This window comes from Salvelinus namaycush, chromosome 33 (assembly GCF_016432855.1).
Source record: "Salvelinus namaycush isolate Seneca chromosome 33, SaNama_1.0, whole genome shotgun sequence".
Classification (NCBI taxonomy): domain Eukaryota; kingdom Metazoa; phylum Chordata; class Actinopteri; order Salmoniformes; family Salmonidae; genus Salvelinus; species Salvelinus namaycush.
The window spans coordinates 25,807,943-25,835,665 of NC_052339.1; the positions used below are offsets into that span (position 1 = coordinate 25,807,943).

Here is a 27,723-nt window from a genome sequence, read left to right on the forward strand (position 1 = left end):
GTTGCACCAGATCTTATTTAGGGGCTTCATAGCAAAGGGGGTGAATATAATTTGTATCATTTTTTGAAACAAGTAATTTTTTAAATTTCACTTCACCAATTTGGACTATTTTGTGTATGTCCATTACATGAAATCCAAAGAAAAAATCTATTTAAATTACAGGTTGTAATGCAACAAAATAGGAAAAACGGCAAGGGGGATGAATACTTTTGCAAGGCACTATTGGCCAATAGAATTGGCCAATAGAATGTCGGGAAGAGGTGGCTGGTTTTCCCTTCACCTTAATCTCGCCAGGACTCCCCCTCTCCTGCCTCTGTAAGGCTGACGTTTCCTCTTGCAGACCCCGAAAACTGGGTCCAAATTATAAGAAAGAGCCCAGCGCAGATAAGTCGAAGTTGCAGCAGGAATTGGGGAAGTAACTGCCAATCTGATGTTCAAAGTTTTTGTCGGTTATAAAAAATGATAGCAGACATTTCATGTAAATAAAGTAAAGTAAAGATAAACGATAAAGATAAAGAATCACAACATAGCAAAGTACGTGCGGAGCTCTCAATACGGCGACTATCCAGTACGGCGTCATGTTCTGAGTGGAGTTACTGAGTGGAGTTACTGAGTTCCTTTGTGTGTCTGTGTGTGTTGTTGCGTATCTGCGTGCATCATGGGAATTCACCCTGTGGATAACTGGATAACTATTATATAAGCCTGTATCAAAGGAATGGCCAGGCTCGTATCCTGCAGAGTAGACTCAGGGCTTAGTAGCCTCTGGCTGTCTGGAGTCATTGGCCAAGACCTCTGTGACACTGGTACAGCTAACAGCTCCCTCTTCCCCACTGGGCTAACACAACACACGGTTTGATTTGCTGTTTCAATACAGATGATTCACACTACCCCGCGGAGGTGTTAGCAACTGTGTAGGAACGGAAGAGGAAAGAGCCTTAATGCAATTGCATTTTCTCTAATACTCAATGAATCAGTTTCCATGCTGTCACTGCCTTGTGTTTGTGTGTGTGTGTCTGTGTGGCTGTTTGTGTGTGTGTGTGTCTGTGTGTGTTTGTGTTGACAGGGTTTATTGTAGAGTGAAACAGAGCATGTGCTTATTTTTGGTCTGGATAGCTACTGTACGTATCTTACATATCCCATGATATTATGCTGCTCTGCAATATCTAGGCCTCCCGGGTGGCGCAGTGGTCTAAGGCACTGCATCGCAGTGCTAGCTGTGCCACCAGAGATTCTGGGTTCGATCCCAGGCTCTGTTGCAGGCGACCGGGAGGCCCATGGGGCGGCACACAATTGGCCCAGCGTTGTCTGGTTTGGGGAGGGTTTGGCCGGCAGGGATATCCAGGTGTACAGTGTTTCCTCCGACACATTGGTGCGGCTGGCTTCCGGGTTGGATGTGCATTATGTCAAGAAGCGGTGCGTCTTGGTTGGGTTGTGTTTCGGAGGACGCATGGCTCTCGACCTTCGCCTCTCCCGAGTCCGTACGGGAGTTGCAGCGATGAGACAAGACTGTAACTACTACCAATTGGGTAGAAAAAAGGGGTAAAATAATTAAAGAAATTAAAAAAATATCTAAACTAGGGCCCTATTTGGATACTTTCAAAGGATACTCTTTTACCACAAACCTAAATCAAATCAAATACCTGAATAAAGGGGAAGGGAAATATGTATTTAGAAAGCATTAACAACTTGGTCATTAATGAAAGTCTTCAACACCAACTGAAACCTTAACCCCCTAAGGTCGATGTCCAACCCCCACGGAAACGTATTTAGCATGAAGAAAAAATCAACATAATAATCCGTCAGTTTGAGCTGGAGATATCAGTTTTTTTGCATTGGATGCATCTCAATACACTTCTTCCGTCTATGCAAAACTTGCGGTGAAAGGTAAGAGAGCTAGAGCGATGTTTGTCAGACCATGAGACATCTTCTGTAGCGTCTGAACAGTTTGGCCTAAAAACATGTATGACCCCTCTATGGAAAAATGAGACTCTCAGGAACAAAGATGAGACTCAGGTTTTGCTCTACAACCCCCACAAGGATCAAGGGACTCGTCTGATTTCGATACAGCCGATCTGCCAACTTCTGTGTAGCATCCGTACAGTTTAGGCTACACACTAATATGACCCCTCTGTGTAAAGGTGAGACTCTCAGGAAGGAAGCCCACAGGCATCACAAGACTCGCCTGAAGGTCCCCCAGTACCAGTTAAAAAAATGTATGGAAGTATACAGTACCAGTGAAAAGTTTGGACACACCTACTGATTTCTTTATTTGACTATTTTCTACATTGTAGAATAATAGTGAAGACATCAAAACTATGAAATAACACATATGGAATCATGCAGTAACCAAAAAAGTGTTAAACAAAATATGTTTTATATTTGAGGTTCTCATAGTAGCCACCCTTTCCCTTGATGACTTTCCCTCTGCGTCTCACAAAGACACGGCGGTTGGAACCAAAAAATCTCAGATTTGGACTCATCAGACCAAGATTTCCACCGGTCTAATGTCCATTGCTCGTGTTTCTTAGCCTAAGCAAGTCTCTTCTTATTGGTGTTCTTTAGTAGTGGTTTCTTTGCAGTAATTCGACCACGAATGCCTGATTCCCGCAGCCTCCTCTGAACAGGTGATGTTGAGATGTGTCTGTTACTTGAACTCTGTGAAGCATTTATTTGGGCTTCAATTTCTGAGGCTGGTGACTCTTATGAACGTATCCTCTGCAGCAGAGGTAACTCTGGATCTTCCTTTCCTGTGGAGGTCCTCATGAGAGCCAGTTTCATCATATCACTTGATGGTTTTTGTGACTGCACTTGAAGAAACTTTCAAAGATCATGACATTTTTCGTATTGACTGACCTTCGTGTACTGACGGGCTGTCGTTTCTCTTTGCTTATTTGAGCTGTTCTTGCCATAATAAGGACTTGGTCTTTTACCAAATAGGGCTATCTTCTGTATACCACCCCTACCTTGTCACAACACAACTGATTGTCTCAAATGCATTAAGAAGGAAAGAAATTCCACAAATTAACTTTTAACAATGCACACCTGTTAGTTGAAATGCATTCCAGGTGACTACCTCGTGAAGCTGGTTGAGAGAATGCCAATAGTGTACAAAGCTGTCATCAAGGCAAAGGGTGGCTACTTTGAAGAATCTCAATTCTCACATATATTTTGATTTGTTCAACACATTTTTGGTTACCACATGATTCAATATGTGTTATTTCATAGTTTTGATGTCTTCACTATTATTCTACAATGTAGAAAATAGTAAAAATGAAGAAAAACCCTTGAATGAGTAGATGTGTCCAAACTTTTGACTGGTACTGTATATCAAGTATATCACGACAAAAATAAGAGGTTAAATACGTTAAAAAAATATTTCTTATCTCTCAGATATAAGATAGACACTTCAGAACAAACTTCCTTTAGATTTTTTTGGGGGGGACTATCTGTTCCATGTAGTGAATATCTTATTCAATTCGTTTTTATGGGCTAATAGCAGTAAGGCGGAAATACATTTTTTGATCAAATTATTTTTGTTTATATTTCAAGGGTCTTAAATTTCAAAATCAAATAGCAAAATGACCCCCGGCTTAAACATGGCTTAGACTCAAATGGTTAAGAGTTATTCATCCACGGGTATTATTCAGAGTAATCCATAACATCGCATCTTCTAACTCCAGAGCAGCAACAATTTGTCAAAATTCAAAATTTTATGGATTGACTTCCTGCAATTTCTTACAATGAGGCATGTTTTTTAAGGAAATAACAGTGAGTCATACAATAAATTACAGGTTCAAATCTATTTTTCCCTCATCTGTAGTCATTTGTGTGGTCTGGCAGGAGACAGTCAGATAGGTAGGTTACCTAACAGGGGGACCCAGGCTGGGAACAGCAAGACCACACACAGGACAGCCAGCCACAGCCAGGGGATTTGGCCAGTAAATCTCATTGACCCAGGAGACCCTCTTGTTTTATCTGGCTCTTCAGAGAGTGCGAGTGTGTGTGTGTGTCGGGGCACAAATAAAGAACATTATGCTCCTCTCTCCCAGGGAACAGACTGCTCTCAGAACAGACTTCTCTCAGAACAGATTGATATCAGAACAGACTGCTCTCAGAACAGACTGGTGTCAGACCGGCATGGGTGTTGGTGCACTCCACTGACCCTATCTCCATTACTGATCCTTTTTGATATCTCTTATTCATTCTCTCTCTCTCTCATACACACACACACGCACGCACGCACGCACGCACGCGCGCGCACACACACACACACACACACACACACACACACACACACACACACACACACACACACACACACACACACACACACACACACACACACACACACACACACACACACACACACACACACACACACACACACACACACACACACACACACACACTCTGCAGAGCCAGATAAAACAGGGTCTCCTGGGTCAATGAGATTTACTGGCTGGCTGTGTTTCTTCCCTGCCTAAGTCCCCCTTAGGTGACCTACCTATCTGCCTGTCTATTGCCAGACCAGGTATCATGTACAGTGCGTTTGGAAAGTATTCCCGACCCCTTGACTTTTTCCACATTTTGTTACGTTACAGCCTTATTCAAAAATGTATTAAATACTTTTTTCCCTCATCAATCTGCAAACAAAACCCCATAATGACATCACAATACCCTATAACGACAAAGCAAAAACAGGTTTTTAGAAAATGTTTGCAAATGTATTAAAAATATAAACCTGAAATGTCACATTTACGCAAGTATTCAGACTGTTTACTCAGTACTTTGTTGAAAAACCTTTGGCAGCGATTACAGCATCGAGTCTTCTTGGGTATGACGCTACAAGCTTGGCACACCTGTATTTGTGGAGTTTCTCCCATTCTTCTCTGCAGATGCTCTCAAGCTCTGTCAAGTTGGATGGGGAGTGTTGCTGCACAGCTATTTTCAGGTCTCTCCAGAGATGTTCAACTGGGTTCAAGTCCGGACTCTGGTTGGGCCACTCAAGGACATTCAGAGACTTGTCCCGAAACCCCTCCTGCGTTGTCTTGGCTGTGTACTCAGGGTCGTTATCCTGTTGGAAGGTAAACCGGCGCCCCAGTCTGAGGTCCTGAGTGCTCTGGAGCTGATTTTCATCAAGGATCTCTCTGTACTTTGCTCTGTTCATCTTTCCCTCGATCCTGACTCGTCTCCCAGTCCCTGCTGCTGAAAAACATCCCCACAGTATGATGCTGCCACCACGTGATTCACAGTAGGGATGGCGCCAGGTTTCCTCCAGACGTGACGCTTGGTATTCAGGTCAAAGAGTTCAATCTTGGTTTCATCAGACCAGAGAATCTTCTTTCTCATGGTCTGATAGTCTTAAGATGCCTTTTGGCAAACTCCAAGCGGGCTGTCATGTGCCCTTTTCTGTGTAGTTGTTTCCGTCTGGCCACTCTACCATAAAGGCCTAATTGATGGAGTGCTGCAGAGATGGTTGTCCTTCTGGAAGGTTCCCCCATCTCCACAGAGGAACTCTAGAGCTCTGTCAGAGTGACCATCGGGTTCTTGGTCACCTCCCTGACCAAGGCCTTTCTCCCCCGATTGCTCAGTTTGGCCAGGCAGCCAGCTCTTGGAAGAGTCTTAGTGATTCCAAACGTATTCCATTTAAGAATGATGGAGGCCACGGTTATCTTGGGGACCTTCAATGCTGCAGAAATGTTTTGGTACCCTTCCCCAGGTCTGTGCCTCGACAAAATCCTGTTTCGGAGCTTTACGGACAATTCCTTCGACTTCATGGCTTGGTTTTTACTCTGACATTCACTGTAGACTGTGGGACATTATATAGACAGGTGTGTTTCTTTCCAAATCATGTCCAATCAATTGAATGTTACACAGGTGGACTAAAATCAAGTTGTAGAAGCATCTCGAGTATGATCAATGGAAACAGGATCCACCTGAGCTCATTGTCGAGTCTCATAGCAAAGGGGCTGAATACTTATGTACATAAGGATGTTTTTTATTTGTAATAAATCTTCAAAAATTCCTAAAAACCTGTTTTTGCTTTGTCATGATGGGGTATTATATGTAGATTGCTGAGGACATTTAAAAACGTAACAAAATGCGGAGAATGTCAAGGGGTCTGAATACTTTCCGAATGCACTATAAACAAATGATGAAAAGAAAGATACAAATCAAATCAAAAGATTCTATTTCAAAGGAATTTGACTACCAATCATTTCTATCTACCCCAAACAAAAGAACAAGCACAGTTCATTGATCATTTTGAGATTGACCACCATTTTTTTTTTTTAGCATAATCAACATTTCCTGCATATCATGCTTGGTCTTGCAAACTTAACCAATCACCTCACTATTACCACATAAAACAGTCAAATCATCACAATATTATCTCATAAAACTGACCGATCACCGCACTAGAAAAGAGGGCTTGCAATTTCAACCAATCACAGCACCTTTACCACATAATAGAGTTCAATCAAGCCACATGTTAACAAACTCTTTCCCTCTTTCCCAGCAAAGTTTTTTGACAAATTGGACAAAATCATCGCATATTGCCATGCAAAATGTCAGATTTACCACAGCAAAACATTTTTTTTAAATTGCAAATACCGCAAAAAATCACACCAAAATCCTGGAGGAACTAATAACCAGAGTTATTGTCCTCTGGAGGACAATACAGTAATAATAAACCTCTGTGTTGCTTTTACACCAGGAAGCTCTTAAGTCTGCTAATACAGATCAGTGTGTGTGTGAGTGTGTGTGTGTGTGTGTGTGTGTGTGTGTGTGTGTGTGTGTGTGTGTGTGTGTGTGTGTGTGTGTGTGTGTGTGTGTGTGTGTGTGTGTGTGTGTGTGTGTGTGAGTGAGTGAGTGTCGAATAAAGTAAAAATGTATTGATTGCGCACACATATATTTTAAAGAATGTTATCGCAGGTGAAGTGAAATGCTTATGTTTCTAGCTCAAGCAGTGCAGTAATACCTAACAATACAAAACAATACACACAAATCCCAAAAATACAAATAAAGAAATTAATAAATACCAGAACGAGGAATGTCAGAGTCCGGAACATAAATATATATCTATATAATGGTGTGTATAGACGTTATGAACAGCATATGAATAGAAAGGTGTGTACGGCAGTAGTTATATTGCACGAGCCTTGAATAGAATACAGTATACACATATGATATACTGTATTGTGCGTGCTTGTGTGCTGCACAGACGCCCAGTTGTCTTGAAAATGCAACCATGGCAACCCACAGTAGAGACATGCTAAACGAGCATTTGTGGCAGTTTTGGTGGAGGGGCCTGCTGCTCTCCTTTCACCAGGGAGAGATGGTGAATGGTCCGGTGGTGGATTCCCTACTTGCCAAACAGTGAGTGGGTGGTTTTATGTGAGCCCTGAGACTGGGGATGTGCGTCACGCATGCCTGCCAGCCTGACTACCTGGGACAGCAATGAGATGCTATGTAATCATAGAGGGAGTCTGATTTGTGTCGGGAAGGCTTTGATTGGACTCAATATAACCCCTGTCATTCACACATTCAGCTGCAAGGAAATGTGTATCTTGTTATATTTGCGGTAAGAGGTGGACTGCTGTTATTCTGCAGAATAAGAAAGATGTAAAATGTTTGGATGAAAATTACAATAGATCCTCCCTTAATCCTCCCTCAGCAAAATAAATAACTACATTTCAATCTCATTTACAATGTTTGACATCCATATTTGAAATCCCGGTGTAATAATGTATCAATCTGAAGTGTAGTGAACACTACTAATACTAGGTATAGGGATATCACATGGCACTAGGGATGATATGTGTGTGTTGTTTGTTTGTATGTGTGTGTATGTTTCTCTCTGTGTGTGTGTGTGTGTGTGTGTGTGTGTGTGTGTGTGTGTGTGTGTGTGTGTGTGTGTGTGTGTGTGTGTGTGTGTGTGTGTGTGTGTGTGTGTGTGTGTGTGTGTGTGTGTGTGTGTGTGTGTGTGTGTGTGTGTGTGTCTGTGTTGTGTTGTGTGTGTGTGTGTGTGTCTGTGTGTGTGTCTTAGATAAATGTCACCAACCTGCCTCTGTCCTGAATCATGCCTCTGCCATTGACCCGACATAAATTGAAAGACCTGTCTGTGGAATCAATGTGAGATAAAGTACATATTGAAGCTGTAACCCTGACTTATGGCCCAGTCATTTCCTAATCACTAGCAGATAATTAAATTAAATTTGACTGCATTGAATAATCCAAATATGCCTCTCTTCACCAAAATGGCCACCTTTCCTGACCAATATGGCTGCCTATATTGTCCAATATGGATTCCTCACCTCACCAATATGGCTGCCTCTCCTTACCAATATGGCCACCTCCCCTCATCAATATATATATATCAACTGTTCTTTCTCCTCCAGAGGCCTAACTCCAGCACAGAGCTGAGCAACATGCTGCTCCCTTGCCAGGTATCCAGAGAAGAGCACGCACGCAGGGACCGAGCTCTGAGCGCCGCCAGCTACCTCACCGACGCCTTGGAGGGTAAGGGCCTCTGTCCTCTGCTGTTCGCCCCACTGCCTCATTGAGGGACAAATTGTGTGAGCCCAGGAGCTCCTCTTATCTTCTGTTTACCGCTCTATGAGGATTGAGGCTGACGGTGTCCTAAAATGTGCACGGGCCGTGCCTATGGACTAGATGGAGCGTGACTGTGCGGCAGAAGCCACAGTGCAATGTTACACCGACAGATAAAAACATTAGAAGAGTCATGATCACACATTAAGCCCTACCACCTCATCCTCAGTGACTTGCTATCAATCTTCATCAAACTCCCTCATTACACATGCATGCACCCAAGCTAGGCCCCACCCACATCTGGCAAAGGCATACTCTGATAACTTCCCTGAAGAAAATGTACTCTTTTGCCCCCCCCCCCCCCCTAGAACTGGAGGAGTCGCGTCAGAAGTGCCACCCCTGCTGGTATGAGTTTGCCCACAAGTACCTGATCTGGGAAAGCAGTCCACGTTGGCTTCGGTTGAAGGTGCTGGTCAAGGTGATGGTGATGGATCCCTTCCTGGACCTAGCCATTACCATCTGCATCGTGCTCAACACCCTGTTCATGGCCATGGAGCACTACCCCATGACTGACGAATTCAACGGCATGCTGTCCATAGGCAACCTGGTAAGTGGAGAGGAGAGGGCACAAAGGAAACTCTTGGAGAAACATTTTTGTGTACATTTTTACCCACCATTTTTGTTGGAGTTTAGGGTCTAGAGGTTTACCCTAGTCAGGTCAGTTACTCAGAGAAAAAAAACTCTTGGCTCCACTATTGTCCTAACCAACTGTGCTATTTTTTTTGTTTTTTCGCATTATTTGTAACTCATTTTGTACATAATGTTGTTGCTACTGTCTCTTATGACCAAAAAGAGCTTCTGGACATTAGAACAGCGATTATTCACCTCGAACTGGACAAAGATTTTTTCTTTAATGAGTCCGACGCGATGGATATGCTGCTTTGTCAAGACAAGGCCCAAATCACCGTCATCAGTGTGAAGAAAAGCCAGAGATATATAGGGGGAGGAGGGCGGGGTGCCTTGTAAGAATTTGCCGACGAGTAGATAAACCACCATTACCCTCTGTATTACTGGCCAACGTGCAATCATTGGAAAACAAATTGGACGATCTACGAATAAGACTATACTACCAACTCGACATTAAAAACGGTAATATCTTATGTTTCACCTAGACGGGGCTAAATGACAACACTGATAATATGGAGCTGGCTGGCTTCTCCATGTTTAGGCAGGACAGAGTTGCTACGTCTGGTAAGACAAGGGGCGGGGGTGTCTGTCTATTGTCAATAACTGCTGGTGCGCAATGTCTAATATTAAAGCAGTCTCGAGGTATTGCTCGCCTGAGGAAGAATACCTCATGATAAGCTGTAAACCACATTATTTACCAAGAGAGTTCTCATCTTTATTATTTGTAGCCCTCAATTTACCACCACAAACAGATGCTGGCACTAAGACCGCACTCAACGAGCTGTGTAAGGCCATAAGCAACCAAGAAAATGCTCATCCAAAAGCAGTGCTCCTAGTGGGGACTTTAATGCAGGCAAACTTAAATCTGTTTTACCTCATTTCTACCAGCATGTCACATGTGCAACCAGAGGAAAAAAAACTCTAGACCACCTTTACTCCACACACAGAGAAGCATACAAAGCTCTCCCTCGTCCTCCAATTGGGAAATCTGTCCATATTTCTATCCCCCTGATTCCGGCTTACAAGCAAAACTAAAGCAGGAAGTACCAGTGACTAACACTTAATACGGAAGTGGTCCGATGATGCGGATGCTACGCTACAGGGCTGTTTTGCTAGCACAGACTGGAATATGTTCCGGGATTCATCCAATGCCATTGAGGAGTATACCACCTCAGTGACCGGCTTCATCAATAAGTGATTCGACAACGTCGTCCCCACAGTGACCGTACGTACATATCCCAACCAGAAACCATGGATTACAGACAACATCCGCACTGAGAGAAAGCCCAAAGCTGCAGCTTTCAAGGAGCAGGACACTAATCCCTACGCTTATAAGAAATCCCGCTATGCCCTCAGATTAACCATCAAACAGGCAAAGCGTCAATACAGAGCTAAGATTGAATCCTACTACACCGGCTCTGATGCTCGTCGCATGTGGCAGGGCTTGAAACTATTAAGAACTACAAAGGGAAACCCAGCCGCGAGCTGCCCAGTGACACGAGCCTACCAGACAAACAAAATGCCTTTTATGCTTGCTTCGAGTCAAGCAACACTGAAGCATGCATGAGAGCACAAACTGTTCCAGACAACTGTGTGATCACGCTCTCCATAGCCGATGTGAGCAAGACCTTTAAACAGGTCAACATTCATATTCACAGACAGATTACCAGGACATGCACTCAAAGCATGCGCGGACCAACTGGCAAGTGTCTTCACTGACATTTTCAACCTCTCCCTTACCGAGTCTGTAATACCTACATGTTTCAAGCAGACCACCATAGTTCCCAAGAATGCCTTGGTAACCTGCCTAAATGACTACCACCCGTAGCACTCACATCTGTAGCCATGAAGTGCTTTGAAAGGCTGGTCATGGCTCACATCAACACCATCATGCCGGAAACACTAGACCCACTATAATTCGCATACCGCCCCAACAGATCCACAGATTACGCAATCTCAATCGCACTCCACGCTGCCCTTCCCCACCTGGACAAAAGGAACACCTATGAGAGAATGATGTCCATTGATGACAGCTCAGCATTCAACACCATAGTACCCACAAAGCTCATCACAAAGATATGGACCCTGGGACTAAACACTCCCTCTGCAACTGGATCCTGGATTTCCTGACAGACCGCCCCCAGGTGGTAAGGGTAGGCAACAACACATCTGTCAACAACACATCTGGGGTGCGTGCTTATTCCCCTCCAGTACTCCCTATTCACCCACAACTGCGGGCCAAGCACAACTCCAACACCATTGTTAAGTTTGCTGACGAGTGGTAGGCCTGAACACCGACCACGATGAGACAGCCTATAGGGAGGAGGTCAGAACTATCATGGTCCAAACACACCAAGATAGCTGTGAAGAGGGCACGACAACACTTTTTCCCCCTCAGGAGACTAAAAAGATTTGGCATGGGTCCCCAGATCCTCAAAAAGTTCTACAACTGCACCATCGAGAGCATGCTGACCGGTTGCATCACCGCCTGGTATGGCAACTGCTCGGCATCTGACTGTAAGGCGCTTCAGAGGGTAGTGTGTACGGCCCAGTATATCACTGGGGCCGAGCTTCCTGACATCCAGGACCTATATACTAGTCGGTGTCAGAGGAAGGCCCAAAGATTTGTCAAAGACTCCAGTCACCCAAGTCATAGACTGTTCTCTCTGTTCTACCGCACGGCAAGCGGTAGCGGAGCGCCAAGTCTAGAACCAAAAGGCTCCTTAACAGAGACTACTGAACAATTAATCAAATGGCCGTCCGGACTATTTACATTGCTCCTACTCACTGTTTATTATCTATGCATAGTCACTTTACAAAAATGACCTCGACTAACCTGTACTCCCGCACACTGACTCAGTACCGGTACCCCCTGTACATAGCCTCGTTATTGTTATTTCTTGTGTTAATTTTAGATTTAAAAAAATATATATATTTATTTAGGAAATATTTTCTTAACTCTATTTCTTGAACTGCATTGTTGGTTAAGGGCTTGTCAGTAAGCATTTCACGGTAAGGTCTACAGCTGTTGTATTCAGCATTTCACGGTACGGTCTACACCTGTTGTATTCAGCGCATGTGACAAATAAAGTTTGATTTGACTTGATTGGATATTGTCACTGAGATCCAAACCTAAATGGATCCCAAGCCTCTACCCCTTATGCACTTGTGGAGACCTGAGAGGAATAGTTAGGTACAAGTAGTATGTGTCACGTTCCTGACCTGTTTTCTGTTAGTTTTTGTATGTGTTAGTTGGTCAGGACGTGAGTTTGGGTGGGCAGTCTATGTTTTCTGTTTCTATGTTGGTTAATGGGTACCTGATATGGCTCTCAATTAGAGGCAGGTGTTTTTCATTTCCTCTGATTGAGAGTCATATTAAGGTAGGTGTTTTCACACTGTTTGTTTGTGGGTGGTTGTTTCCTGTGTCAGTGTGTGTTGCACCATATGGGACTGTCTAGGTTTGTTTGTACGTTCGTTCTTTGATGTAGTCAGTTTTCCTGTTCATGCGTTCTTCGTGTTTAATGTAAGTTCGTCGTACAGGTCTGTCTACTCCGTTTGTTGTTTTGTTAGTTTATAGTGAAGTTCGTGTTTTCGTCTTTTCTTTAAATAAATTATGTCAACTCAAGACGCTGCATTTTGGTTTAATCCCTGCTCCTCCTCTTCGGATGAAGAGGAAGAGGAAAGCCGTGACAGAACCACCCACCTCTCCAGAACCAAGCAGCGCAAGTTCGAGCAGCGGCCAAGAGATCAGGACTCATGGACTTGGGAGGAAGTATTAGAGGGAAAAGGACACTGGGCGCACATTGGGGAATATCGCCGCGCTCGTGAGGAGATGGAGGCAGCGAGAGCCCAACAGCGGTGGTATGAGGAGGCAGCTAGGAGACGTGGCTGGAAACCGGAGAATGAAGCTCAAAACCGGATTTATGAAGGTACGTGGCTAGCAAGGAAGCCCGTGAAGAAACCCCAAAAATTTCTTGGGGGGGGGCTAAGAGGTAGTGGGCCAAGGGCAGGTAGGAGACCTGCGCCCACTTCCCAGGCTAACCGTGGAGAGCGGGAGTACGGGCAGACGCCGTGTTACGCAGTAGAGCGCACGGTGTCTCCTGTACGTGTTCATAGCCCGGTGCGGGTTATTCCACCTCCCCGCACTGGTAGGGCTAGATTGGGCATTGAGCCAGGTGCCATGATGCCGGCTCAACGCGTCTGGTCTCCAGTGCGTCTCCTCGGGCCGGCTTACATGGCACCAGCCTTACGCATGGTGTCCCCGGTTCGCCTACATAGCCCGGTGCGGGTTATTCCACCTCCCCGCACTGGTCGGGCGACGGGGAGCATTCAACCAGGTAAGGTTGGGCAGGCTCAATGCTCAAGCGAGCCAGTACTTGCACGGTCCGGTATTACCGGCGCTACCTCCCCGCCCCAGCCCAGTACCACCAGTGCCTACACTACGCACCAGGCTTCCAGTGCGTTTTCAGAGCCCTGTTCCTCCTCCACGCACTCTTCCTATGGTGCGTGTCTCCAGCCCAGTGCCTCCAGTTCCGGCACCACGCACTAAGCCACCTGTGCGTCTCCAGAGCCCTGTACACACTGTTCCTTCTCCCCGTACTCGTCCTGATGTGCGTGCCCTCAGCCCGGTGCCACCAGTGCCGGTACCACGCACCAGGCAAATAGTACGCTTTGAGAGTCCAGTGTGCCCTGTCCCTGCTCCCCGCACTAGGCTTGAAGTGCGTGTCTCCAGTCCGGTGCCTCCAGTTCCGGCACCACGCACCAGGCCTACAGTGCGTCTCAGCCGGCCAGAGTCTGCCGTCTGCCCAACGGCGCCTGAACTGTCCGCCTGCCAAGCGCCGCATGAACTGCCCGTCTGTATTGAGCCTTTAAAGCCGCCCGTCTGCCATGAGCCTGCAAAGCCGCCCGTCTGCCATGAGCCTACAGAGCCTTCCGCCAGACAGGAGCCGCTAGAGCCTTCCGCCAGACAGGAGCCGCTAGAGCCTTCCGCCAGACAGGAGCAGCCAAAGCCTTCCGCCAGACAGGATCAGTCTGAGCCATCCGTCTCCGCAGCGCCATCTGAGCCATCCGTCTCCTCAGCGCCATCTGAGCCATCCGTCTCCCCAGCGCCGTCTGAGCCATCCGTCTCCTCAGCGCCATCTGAGCCATCCGTCTCCCCAGCGCCGTCTGAGCCATCCGTCTCCCCAGCGCCGTCTGAGCCATCCGTCTCCCCAGCGCCGTCTGAGCCATCCGTCTCCCCAGCGCCGTCTGAGCCATCCGTCTGTCCCGAGCCATTAGAGCCGCCCGTCTGTCCCGAGCCGTCAGAGCCGTTAGTCAGTCAGGAGCCGCTAGAGCCATTCGTCAGTCAGGATCTGCCAGAGCCGCCAACCAGACAGGATCTGCCAGAGCCGCCAACCAGACAGGATCTGCCAGAGCCGCAAACCAGACAGGATCTTCCAGAGCCGTCAGCCAGCCATGAGCGTCCAGAGCCGTCAGCCAGCCATGAGCGTCCAGAGCCGTCAGCCAGCCATGAGCGTCCAGAGCCGTCAGCCAGCCATGAGCGTCCAGAGCCGTCAGCCAGCCATGAGCGTCCAGAGCCGTCAGCCAGTCATGAGCTGCCCCTCAGCCCAGAGCGGCTATTTATCCAGAACTGCCCCTCAGTCCAGAGCTGTCTCTCTGTCCGGAGCTGTCCTTCAGTCCGGAGTTGCCCCTCTATCCTGAGCTACCTCTCTATCCTGAGCTACCTCTCTATCCTGAGCTATCCCTCTGTCCTGAGCTATCCCTCTGTCCTGAGCTACCTCTCTGTCCTGAGCTACCTCGTCCCGGAGCTGTCCTTTATCTTGGTGTTGCCCCTTAACCTAAGTGGGTGTATAATGAGGGTGGTCATTCTAAGGGGGAGACGTAAGCTGGGATTGTCTATGGTGGGATGGGGACCTCGCCCAGAGCCTGAGCCACCACCGTGGTCAGATGCCCACCCAGACCCTCCCCTAAACTTTGTGCTGGTGCGCCCGGAGTTCGCACCTTAAGGGGGGGGTTATGTCACGTTCCTGACCTGTTTTCTGTTAGTTTTTGTATGTGTTAGTTGGTCAGGACGTGAGTTTGGGTGGGCAGTCTATGTTTTCTGTTTCTATGTTGGTTAATGGGTACCTGATATGGCTCTCAATTAGAGGCAGGTGTTTTTCATTTCCTCTGATTGAGAGTCATATTAAGGTAGGTGTTTTCACACTGTTTGTTTGTGGGTGGTTGTTTCCTGTGTCAGTGTGTGTTGCACCATACGGGACTGTCTAGGTTTGTTTGTACGTTCGTTCTTTGATGTAGTCAGTTTTCCTGTTCATGCGTTCTTCGTGTTTAATGTAAGTTCGTCGTACAGGTCTGTCTACTCCGTTTGTTGTTTTGTTAGTTTATAGTGAAGTTCGTGTTTTCGTCTTTTCTTTAAATAAATTATGTCAACTCAAGACGCTGCATTTTGGTTTAATCCCTGCTCCTCCTCTTCGGATGAAGAGGAAGAGGAAAGCCGTGACAGTATGTTAGTAGCATCTGATTGGCTGACTGATTGGCTCACTGATTTTCACAGTATCAAACCTCCATAGGGCGTAGGGGCTAAGGTTCCATTGGGATAATAACCGTAAAACGACCTGTTAATCACACATCAACAGACATCATTCACAACAATGAGTTTACAATCACATTATGAAGTCAATATGGTGTTTCCATTAATTACAATTCACTGGAACCAGTTATGTGTGTTTGTATGATATATGCTGGTTCTCTATAGTGCTGGGTATGGGCCCTGGTCTGAAGTCCAGCACTATATAGGGAATAGGGTGCCATTTGGGACACACCCATGGTATTGTTGGTGTTATGTAATTGGTTGTGTTGTACCAGGAGTGGTCCAACAAGGAAGTCATTTCAGGCCAACGGTGTCAAAATCAATAGAGTTTTTCTTCCACTTGGCTGGCCACTGTGTGCTACAGTGGACAATCTGGCTGGTGTGTGTGTGTGTATGTATGTGCATGTGTGTCCACAGCAGATACAATTGAAGTCGGAAGTTTACATACACCTTGGCCAAATACATTGAAACTCCGTTTTTCACAATTCCTGACATTTAATCCTAGTAAAAATAAGAATGTGAAATGTCAGAATAATAGTAGAGAGAATTATTTATTTCAGCTTTTATTTCTTTCATCACTTTCCCAGTGGGTCAGAAGTTTACATACACTCAATTAGTATTTGGTAGCATTGCCTTTAAATTGTTTAACTTGGGTCAAACGTTTCAGGTAGCCTTCCACAAGCTTCCCACAATAAGTTGGGTGAATTTTGGCCCATTCCTCCTGACAGAGCTGGTGTAACTGAGTCAGGTTTGTAGGCCTCTTTGGCCTCCTTGCTCTTGTTCTGACCGCACATTTTCTATTGGATTGAGGTCAGGGCTTTGTGATGGCCACTCCAATACCTTGACTTTGTTGTCCTTAAGCCATTTTGCCACAACTATGGAAGTCTGCTTGGGGTCATTGTCCATTTGGAAGACCCATTTGCGACCAAGCTTTAACTTCCTGACTGATGTCTTGAGATGTTGCTTCAATATATCCACATAATTTTCCTACCTCATGATGCCCTCTATTTTGTGAAGTGCACCAGTCCTTCCTGCAGCAAAGTACCCCCACAACATGATGCTGCCACCCCCGTGCTTCACAGTTAGGATGGTGTTCTTCGGCTTGCAAACCTCCCCCTTTTTCCTCCAAACATAATGATGGTCATTATGGCCAAACAGTTCTATTTTTATTTCATCAGATCAGAGGACATTTCTCCAAGAAGTATGATCTTTGTCCCCATGTGCAGTTGCAAACCGTGGTCTGGCTTTTTTATGGCAGTTTTGGAGCAGTGGCTTCTTCCTTGCTGAGCGGCCTTTCAGGTTATGTCGATATAGGACTCGTTTTACTGTGGATATAGATACTTTTCTACCTGTTTCCTCCAGCATCTTCACAAGGTCCTTTGCTGTTGTTCTGGGATTGATTTGCACTTTTCACACCAAAGTACGTTCATCTCTAGGAGACAGAACGTGTCTCCTTCCTGAGCGGTATGACGGCTGCGTGGTCCCATGGTGTTTATACTTGCGTACTATTGTTTGTACAGATGAACATGGTACCTTCAGGCGTTTGGAAATTGCTCCCAAGGATGAACCAGACTTGTGGAGGTCTACAATTTTGGAGGTCTACAAATCAGTCTTGGCTAATTTCTTTTGATTTTCCCATGATGTCAAGCAAAGAGGCACTGAGTTTAAAGGTAGGCCTTGAAATAAATCCACAAGTACACCTCCAATTGACTCAATTTATGTCAATTAGCCTATCAGAAGCTTCTAAAGCCATGACATAATTTTCTGGAATTTTCCAAGCTGTTTAAAGGCAAAGTCAACTTAGTGTAAACTTCTGACTGTCACGCCCTGACCTTAGTTATCTTTGTTTTCTTTATTAATTTGGTTAGGTCAGGGTGTGACGAGGGTGGTATATGTGTTTTTTGTCTTGTCTAGGGTTTTGGTATGTCTATGTTGATGTTGCATGTCTGCACTCCATGTTTATAGCGTTCACGTTCGTTTTGTTATTTTGTATAGTTTGTTAGTGTTCTTCGTGTTCAGTCGTCTTGTATTAAAATATGTATTCACATCACGTTGCGCTTTGGTCTCCTCACTACAACGGACGTGACACTGACCCACTGGAATTGTGATACAGTGAATTATAAGTGAAATAATCTGTCTGTAAACAATTGTTGGAAAATGTACTTATGTCATGCACAAAGTAGATGTCCTAATTGACTTGTCAAAACTACAGTTTGTTAACAAGAAATGTGTGGAGTGTTTGAAAAACAAGTTTTAATGACTCCAACCTAAGTGTATGTAAACTTCCGATTTCAACTGTATATGTTATGACATCCCTCTCTGGTCTTTTCCATCTTTCAGCAAGTCATTATCGCCTTGGTGACAAAAGTCTGAACTGTCGTGAGGTGGTGACTGTGTTGTATACATAGAGGGTCTGAACTGTCGTGAGGTGGTGACTGTGTTGGATACATAGAGGGTCTGAACTGTTGTGGAGTGGTGACTGTGTTGGATACATAGAGAGTCTGAACTGTCGTGGAGTGGTGACTGTGTTGGAGACATAGAGAGTCTGAACTGTCGTGGAGTGGTGACTGTGTTGGTTACATAGAGAGTCTGAACTGTTGTGGGGTGGTGACTGTGTTGGATACATAGAGAGTCTGAACTGTCGTGGAGTGGTGACTGTGTTGGAGACAGAGAGTATAAACTGTCGTGGAGTGGTGACTGTGTTGATTACATAGAGAGTCTGAACTGTCGTGGAGTGGTGACTGTGTTGGAGACATAGAGAGTCTGAACTGTCATGGGGTGGTGACTGTATTGGATAACTGCCAGTTTGCTAGATGCAGCATCACACATTAAAAACGTTTTTGTCTCTGTACGTGGAGATTTGTTTGAGGAGGATTTTTCTCTCATCCCTATTATAGTGGAGAGATATTGGCTCTCTCTCTAAGTTATGTGCATGCTTGTGTCGTGTTTTTGGCTATCATTAATGTGATGACGATTGCTTTATCAAATCGATTAACTACATTATGTTTAATTATTACGATGATTAAATTACTCATGTAACAATTAACTCATCAGCAATCTTGGGGCACCATGGAAAAAGTTTGTTTAAGGAGTTACCGTTTCCGAATTAACTCTAAAGATATAAATATCTCTGACATTTCAGTCATCAATTCATTTGATCTTCTATCAGTCTCATTCTGAATGTCGCAATATGGATATCTGCACAAACCCTAGCATAAATGATGAATATGCAATACACAAATTGGCTTAATTATTTATTTACTAACTAAATAATCACACAGAATTACATAAACACACAAACAGAATAGCTTACACATTGAGTACTACATAATGCAATTAAAAGTCCCGAGTGGACTAAACCCGATATGATGGCTTGTTACACAAAACGAAAAAGGGAGGGGCATGTAAGAAAGAGCAGGAGAAAAGACAAAGGACTTCACTATCGTGCACACAGCTGATAACTGTGCTCATTGAAATGCTAATACTTTGCACATGAACGGCCGCTCATTCGAAAAATAATTTGCAATGCACAGTGCTTTGCAAAAGTATTCATCCTCCTTGGCGTTTTTCCTATTTTATTGCATTACAACCTGTAATTTAAATGGATTTTTATTTGGATTTCATGTAATAGACATACACAAAATAGTCCAGATTGGTGAAGTGAAATGAAAATAATAACTTGTTTCAAAAAATTCTAAAAAAATTTAAACGAAAAAGTGGTGCGTGCAAATGTAATCACCCCCTTTACTATGAAGCCCCTAAATAAGATCTGGGGCAACCAATTACCTTCAGAAGTCACATAATTAGTTACATAAATCCACCTGTGTGCAATCTAAGTGTCACATGATCTCAGTATATATACACCTGTTCTGAAAGGCCCCAGCGTCTGCAACACCATTAAACAAGAGGCACCACCAAGCCAGTGGCACCAGGAAGACCAAGGAGCTCTCCAAACAGGTCAGGGACAAAGTTGTGGAGAAGTACAGATCAGGGTTGGGTTATAAAAAAATATCAGAAACTTTGAACATCCCATTGAGCAACATTAAATCCATTATTAAAAAATGGAAAGAATATGGCACCACAACAAACCTGCCAAGAGAGGGCCGCCCACCAAAACTCACGGACCAGGCAAGGAGGGCGTTAATCTGAGAGGCAACAAAGAGGCCAAAGAAAACCCTGAAGGAGATGCAAAGCTCCACAGCGGAGATTGGAGTATCTGTCTATAGGACCACTTTAAGCCATACACTCCAAGGAGCTGGGCTTTATTGAAGAGTGGGCAGAGAAAGCCATTGCTTAAAGAAAAAAATAAGCAAACAAGTTTGGTGTTCACCAAAAGGCATTTGGGAGACTCCCCAAACATATGGAAGAAGGTACTCTGGTCAGATGAGACTAAAATTGAGCTTTTTGGCCATCAAGGTAAACATTATTTTCTGGCGCAAACCCAAAACCTCTCATCACCCCGAGAGTATACCATCCCCACATGTGAAGCATGATGGTGGCATTATCATGCTGTGGAGATGTTTTTCATCGGCAGGGACTGGGAAACTGGTCAGAATTGAAGAAATTATGGATGGCGCTAAATACAGGGAAATCCTTGAGGGAAACCTGTTTCAGTCTTCCAGAGATTTGAGACTGGGATGGAGGTTCACCTTCCAGCAGGACAATGACCCTAAGCATACTGCTAAAGCAACACTCGAGTGGTTTAAGGGGAAACATTTAAATGTATTGGACCAGCCTAGTCAAAGCCCAGACCTCAATCATATTGAGAATCTGTGGTATGACTTAAAGATTGCTGTACACCAGCGGAACCCATCCAACTTGAAGGAGCTGGAGCAGTTTTACCTTGAAGAATGAGCAAAAATCACAGTGGCTAGATGTGCCAAGCTTATAGAGACATACCCCAAGAGACTTGCAGCTGTAATTGCTGAGAAAGGTGGCTCTACAAAGTATTGATTTTGGGGGGGTGAATAGTTATGCAATCTCAAGTTCTCTGTTTTTTTGTCTTATTTCTTGTTTGTTTCACAAGATACATTTTTTTGCATCTTCAAAGTGTTGTTGTGTAAATCACATGATACAAACCCTCAAAAAATCTATTTTAATTCCAGGTTGTAAGGCAACAAAATAGGAACAATGCCAAGGGGGTGAATACTTTCGCAAGCCACTGTATATATTTTCGATTGCATGCCTTTGTTGTCTCTGTTGGAATCGCCGGTCCGTCTGGGGAGTAATTCGACAGAAAGTCTCTGGTTGTGTCTGTTAGAACGGGTCTTGCAGATGTACCAATGGTGGTTGGATAGGGGAATGTTCTTTTAGAATGGATCTTTTCAAAGTACCAGCCGGTGGTTCTCGGGCTCAGTTCGTTAAAATAGATACTTTAGAGGTGTCTATAGTGGTGAGAGGAAATTGTTCTTCTTTCTCTTCTTCGGTCGAGTTTCCTAGACTATTTTGCATATACAGCTGCAGACTGTGAAAGTGTAGTTTTCTTAACCATTTTAACGTGTACAGCTGGCGCTGCACGTAGCTGGTCTGGTGGAGTCTAACCATTCGTGACGTCTGGTTCAACACCGTCCGCCTGCTTGGTCTAATGTACATTTTGTCAGAAGTGGGTTTTATGCACTCTGGGAAAGGGGTGTTCCATGACGCCGACATAATGTCTGTGCTCACGTGGATGTGGTCACTGACTTGGTTAAGACTTCACATGAAAAACAATTCTCTCATTTAGAAGGCTAACATCACATTATATCTTCTCACAAATTCATATTTAATCATATCAGTTTGCCAACATTTGTATGTGAATCTGATCACTGGGAAAAATACACATTTAGACATACAGTTATGTTATTACACTGTCCTTCATGGGATCCCAAAACACAACTGATCTGACATAATTGTTCTATAAGTGCCCACGGACCACTCCAACCACTTGGACTACTTGAAATATTGTTTCATTATTCAACCTTTTGATGTTACCGTTATGGCGGGAGGAATCTCCTTGTAACAAAGAGGTTTCTTTCCCCTCAATCCTGCCAAACCCAAATGTGTATGTGTGTGTGTTTGTGTGTGCATACGTGTGTGTGTGTGTTCGTGCGTGGTTGTGCATGCGTGTGAATTTGCGCGTGGAAATGTTTCCATCTGCACACGTATGTGTGTGTGTTTGTATGCGTTATGTGTGGACTGTTCACCCGAGGCCAGTTGGGCGTGCGTAGTCCCGTGGATTGTGTTGACCGTGGGAGCGAAACCTTGTTGACGTGCTTCCCAGAGAGTGCTTGTCACATGACATCTCCTCTCTGCCCCCCTCCCCGTTGAGCCCACGCCCACCGCCCTTCTGCTCGCATGAGCCTCACTCTGCTCTCTGTGTGTGTGTGTCTCTGTATACACACGTGTGTGTGTGTGTGTGTGTGTCTGTATACATGTGTGTGTGTGTGTTTATGTATGCATGCGTGTATATCTTCATATATGCTGAGCCAGGACTCTCTGTTATTACTACCACAGCCACAGTCAGCACAGCACAGGCCCTAGTTTACACAGCAATACCCATCCAGCTGTCCTCCTGTGCCCTTCAGCTACCCCTCAGTCACACAGACACAGCTGGGCAGACGTATGGACAACACCTCCGGGCTGTTAGATAGACACATGAGTGTGTTGGTCGCTGGCATGATGTTCTTTTCAGAACCGTACATCTGTATCTCTGTGAGAAGACAGTGAGTTGTTTGGGGTGGGAGAGTGACAGACAGGTTGTCTGAGGCAGCGGCTAGATGAGTAATCTCTTACAGAAAAAACACATCATTTCACGTGGAAAATCACATGATTAAAAACATGTTTTTGGAACACTTCACATGTGATCATGTGACATTCATGTGTTTTTTCAGTAAGGATTCAGCAGATAGGCGTTTTCAGATAGGCAACACACAGATGTGTGTCCTTTCAGTCTTTTAGTAGGTTAATCTGATTGAATATATCATTCTAATATTCCCATTTAGCCTGGAAACCAAGCAAATTTTGTTCAACGTTGTGGGATATTCAACACGCTCACGCGCACAACACAAAAACACGAAACATATTTTTGTATTAGGTTTTCCGCACAAAACAGAATGGTTGCATCTGAAATGGCATCCTATTATTCCAGCTCGTATCCAGAGTGACTTACAGGTGCATTTGGGGTCAAGTGCCTTGCTCAAGGGCAAATCAACAGATTTTTCACCTAGTCGGCTTGGGGATTTGAACCAGCAACCTTTCGGTTACTGGCCCAACTCTCTTAGCCACTAAGCTACCTGCCGCCTCAGAGCACCCTATTCCCTATATAGTGTACGTTTTTTTGCCAGAGCTTGATCTACAGTAGAGCACTTCTGCTCTAGGGAATAGGGTGCCATTTCAGTGCTTCACTTGACCTATTCAGTATAAAGTTGCTTGTCTCAGTGTCCTTAGCTCTTACCCTGAAGAGGGTTGACTTCACACACAACCTGCACACTTTCCTAAAGATCCAATCCACATTGGAGAAAACAGTGCCTTGCTGTTTTTGTTATTGTTATTGTGTTGTTGATGTTATGGAGGTAGAAACAGAGGACAGTAATGTGTGCAAAAAAAAAGGTGCAGTAAATGTACATCAAGGTACTGCAATATATTTTTTTTAGATGCATGCCAGCAAAGCCACTACACAACACAACACTAAACAATACATTAACTGCACTATAATGGTGCCCACAAACAGCAGTCCCAACACCTTACCACTGCTACACCTGGCTATCAGTGGAGCCTTGTCTGGCAGCAAAACAGTTCATTCAGCTTTATTTACTGCCTTTTATAAAAACATAGCTGATATGTCTAACTTGCTTAAACAAATGTGGTTTCTACTGACAATTGAGATGTACAAACTATGGCATAAGGGGACGACAACTGGATAAGAGGCAATCTGTAATTTTGATTAAGACAATGAGCTAGGACGGACGTAGTCAATATAACTATTTGTTCAGCACATTTGAAATGCACAGCGACAGAATTCAGAACATGGGCCGTTCTTACAGTATTCTCCCTGTACACCAAGTCAGAACCATAGGATAAATAAAGGGGGCATATAAGCAGACAATGAATGCTCTTACTGTATTTGATGATGCCCTTTCTCTAAAACAGGCCATAGGCCACATGTGCACCACCAAGTCAGAACAGTAAGTGAAATTAAGAGAGGGAAAGGGACCAAATTATTAGGGTGAGGCACATGGGCTACTAACAGCTTACTACACAACATACACTTAGTATTAGTCTTAGCTACAGTATAAATATCATCTCATTTATGCAGCAGCCTACAAGACATTTTTGGACTCACCTTGTTGTGCTGTGCTCACTTGAACAGGAAGGTGGTGCGACGGTCCTTTGTGGGCAAATTGTGCCATTAAAACTTTGTCATCAAAGTCTGTCATTCTCTGGATTTATGGTGCTTTCAAGGCAACTGGGGCCCGAGTTCCAGACTTGTAATTCTGAGTTGGATGACCGTTCAAAACGTATTTTCCCAGTCAGAGTAATTTTTTTTCTGAGTTCCCAGTTGTCTTGAACTCACTGAAGTCAGATTTCCCTGTCCTGAGTTTCCAGTTGTTTTGAGCGCGGCAGAAGTCATGCTGGATTGACAGCAGGGCCAATGTTGAATGTTTATCCCTTTAAGCTTGGAAAAGAGACCCTCAAATCCAGACATGGGACCACACAGCCACTCCACTGAATAGCAGGCTAGTGATTGCTTTGCAATGGTTGCAGTTAGCCACTGATTCCTTCAAAACCACTGATTGTTGAATTTGCAATTTCCAACTTGTTGTGTAATGTTTATGTCCAATGGCCGATGAGCACCGATACGTTTTGTCTATAATTTCTATTCATTATTTATCTTGATATGACAAGGATTAAAAAGGATTTGCCAGTAGATTGTCGACATGGGTCATGATGATGACTGCTAGCTAAGATTTTGAAAGTATCAGTCCAATCAAAGCTACTGTAGATATACCATGATTTGACATCATTTTATCTGTGGCCAATGACCTTGAGCCTTCTTGGATGGGCACTTCTAATGTAACTCTATGGCAGCACCTAAGGGGTTTGAATTCTTTAGCTCTACCCTTAGATTTGGCAGTGACGTAGTGTCCCCTAGAGTGACAAAACACTGAGCCAATCACGACGCAACTAGAGAATATTACCAACCCCTCTGCCCCATCTGCCCTGAATGACGGATCACCACTGGCAATGATGTCCAAAAAAAACTGTGTTCGTTGATTTGCAGTAATTTCTTTGTTTTTTTAATGTCCCAAACGGACGTGGCAGTTCCACCAATTAACGATTCCAGCTTTACTCTTATCACAGGAGATATGAATTGTGTGGTCACGATGCCGTGACATGCTCAGACCAACACGTCTGTATTATTCAATTACCATGTCTGCCTGGGCATCCTAAACACTTACTCATTACTGCTGCTTTGGCCTGACAGAAATAATTACCCTTCATGCCTTTGGGTTGTGTCCCAAATGACACTCTACTCCAAATATAGTGCACTACTTTTGACCAGTCCTATTGTCCCTGGTCAAAAGTAGTGCACTATGGAGGGAATAGGGTGCCATTTGTGACACAAACTTCACTATAAAACATTGTAGTTGTTTAAACTAATTATTATTAAAGTAACTGGTTCCACTGCTTTTTTTTTTTTTTTTTTTTACTCAACTTTTCGATTAAAGCTTTTCCCAAACTTGCAAAATTCAGTCAGCTTAAAATTATGTTTTTGTTCCACTTGTCTCATATGTTCATTCAACTATAAAATATTATTTTTTTGGCATTTTCACTAAATAAGGCTGTGGAACTAGTGACATAGTTGACACTAGCATATTTGACACACAAGATTCTGCTGGCATGTTCAACATGTCCTCACCTGGGATTTGAACTCACAATCTCTTGCTTCACAGCATACTGATATTCCTGCAACGCCACCATGTCTGTGTCAATGACTGATTCCACCTGTATTGCTAGACTTTGCACTTCAAAGTAAATATCAGGCTCTGTTAAAAGTACACTCAAGTAAAATTATTGTATTTGTCACACTCCTAGAAAAAAAGGTTTCCTAAAGGGCTATTCGGCTGTCCCCATAGGCTGTCCCCAACCCGTTTGGCTTACAGGTAGAACCCTTTTTGGTTCCAAGTAGAACCCTTTTGGGTTCCATGTAGAACTCTCAGGGGAAAGGGTTCTACCTGGAACCAAAAGTGTTCTACCTGGAACCAAAAAGGGTTCTTCAACGGGTTCTCCTATGGGGACAGCCGAAGAACCCTTTCAGGTTCTAGATAGCATCTTTTTTTGTCATGTCGTGATTAAGGAGTAACATTTAAACAGGTTAATATGCCCCACCAACATTAGACAACTATACAGAAAACCCCAACATGTCTGAAATAAGTTAATCAAATAAATAATGAGAGAAGAGTGAGATTAACTGATAATTGACACAGACATGGTGGCATACAGTAGCAGGAAGACCAGAATGCCATGAACCAAAAGGTTGTGACTTCAAATCCCAGATGAGGACATGTTGAATAATAATTACTGTATAAATTAATATGTATAATGTAGTCATATGTATCAAATATCTGAGTTGAAAACATTGTTGTGCAGACTTGTTTTGATAAAATGCCCAAATAATATTTGAATGAACATATGAGATTAGTTGAACAAACAGTGTTAGTGCCGTGGCCTACTCTGTATACCCGTCGCAAGACCCACTGGTTAATGATTATTTATAAAACCCTCTTAGGCCTCACTCCCCCCTATCTGAGATATCTACTGCAGCCCTCATCCTCCACATACAACACCCGTTCTGCCAGTCACATTCTGTTAAAGGTCCCCAAAGCACACACATCCCTGGGTCGCTCGTCTTTTCAGTTCGCTGCAGCTAGCGACTGGAACGAGCTGCAACAAACACTCATACTGGACAGTTTTATCTCAATCTCTTAATTCAAAGACTCAATCATGGACACTTATACTGACAGTTGTGGCTGCTTTGCGTGATTTATTGTCTCTGCCTTCTTGCCCTTTGTGCTGTTGTCTGTGCCCAATAATGTTTGTACCATGTTTTGTGCTGCTACCATGTTGTGCTGCTGCCATATTGTGTTGCTACCATGTTGTTGTCATGTTGTGTTGCTACCATGCTGTGTTGTCATGTGTTGCTGCCATGCTATGTTGTTGTCTTAGGTCTCTCTTTATGCAGTGTTGTGATGTCTCTCTTTATATAGTGTTGTGTTGTCTCTCCTGTCGTGATGTGTGTTTTGTCCTATATCTTTATTTATTTTATTTGTATTTTAAATCTCAGCCCCCGTCCCCGCAGGAGGCCTTTTGCCTTTTGGTAGACTGTTATTGCAAATAAGTTAACTGACTTGCCTTGTTAAATAAAGGTTAAATAAAAAAAAAAGGAAATACTCATTATCTGTGTTTGAATTACAGAGATGCTAATTTGAAGTACAGACTTGATGGAAATGCGTTTTAACAAAGTCAATTAATTTTTCAATACATTTCTGGTGTGCGCATTTCCAGTAGTGGAAAGTCATTCACCCAAGCAAACCGTTATTATTAACTGACATTAATTTGAGCATCACACTAGGCGACATCAACTTCATCCTAAAGACATTAAGTTATTGTCTCCTGCACCATATCTGCCCCAAACCAATACAGTACAGCACAATGCAGTACACAAACTGATAACGCTTTATTTGGATAGTCCCAAGTAGATGGTTTGTAGATGGTTTGTACATGTTCAGTAGATGGTCAGTAGATGTTCAATAAGTGTCAACAAAATTTCAATGAACTATCAACTAAACTTAACCCTAACCCTTACCCTAACCATAATCCAAACCTAAACCTAACCCTTACCCTAACCATAATCCAAA

The 27,723-nt window shown here is 44.0% G+C and overlaps 1 protein-coding gene across 1 annotated transcript in view; it reads left to right on the top strand.

Annotated features, from left to right (window-relative positions):
- The window catches only part of LOC120027735 (sodium channel protein type 4 subunit alpha-like), a 174,045-nt gene that overhangs the window by 58,301 nt on the left and 88,021 nt on the right, over positions 1 to 27,723 (top strand). The window contains exons 12-13 of the mRNA XM_038972735.1: positions 8,400 to 8,520; positions 8,919 to 9,157. Of these exons, the coding sequence (XP_038828663.1) occupies positions 8,400 to 8,520; positions 8,919 to 9,157 (360 nt within the window). The remainder of the gene's footprint in view (positions 1 to 8,399; positions 8,521 to 8,918; positions 9,158 to 27,723) is intronic.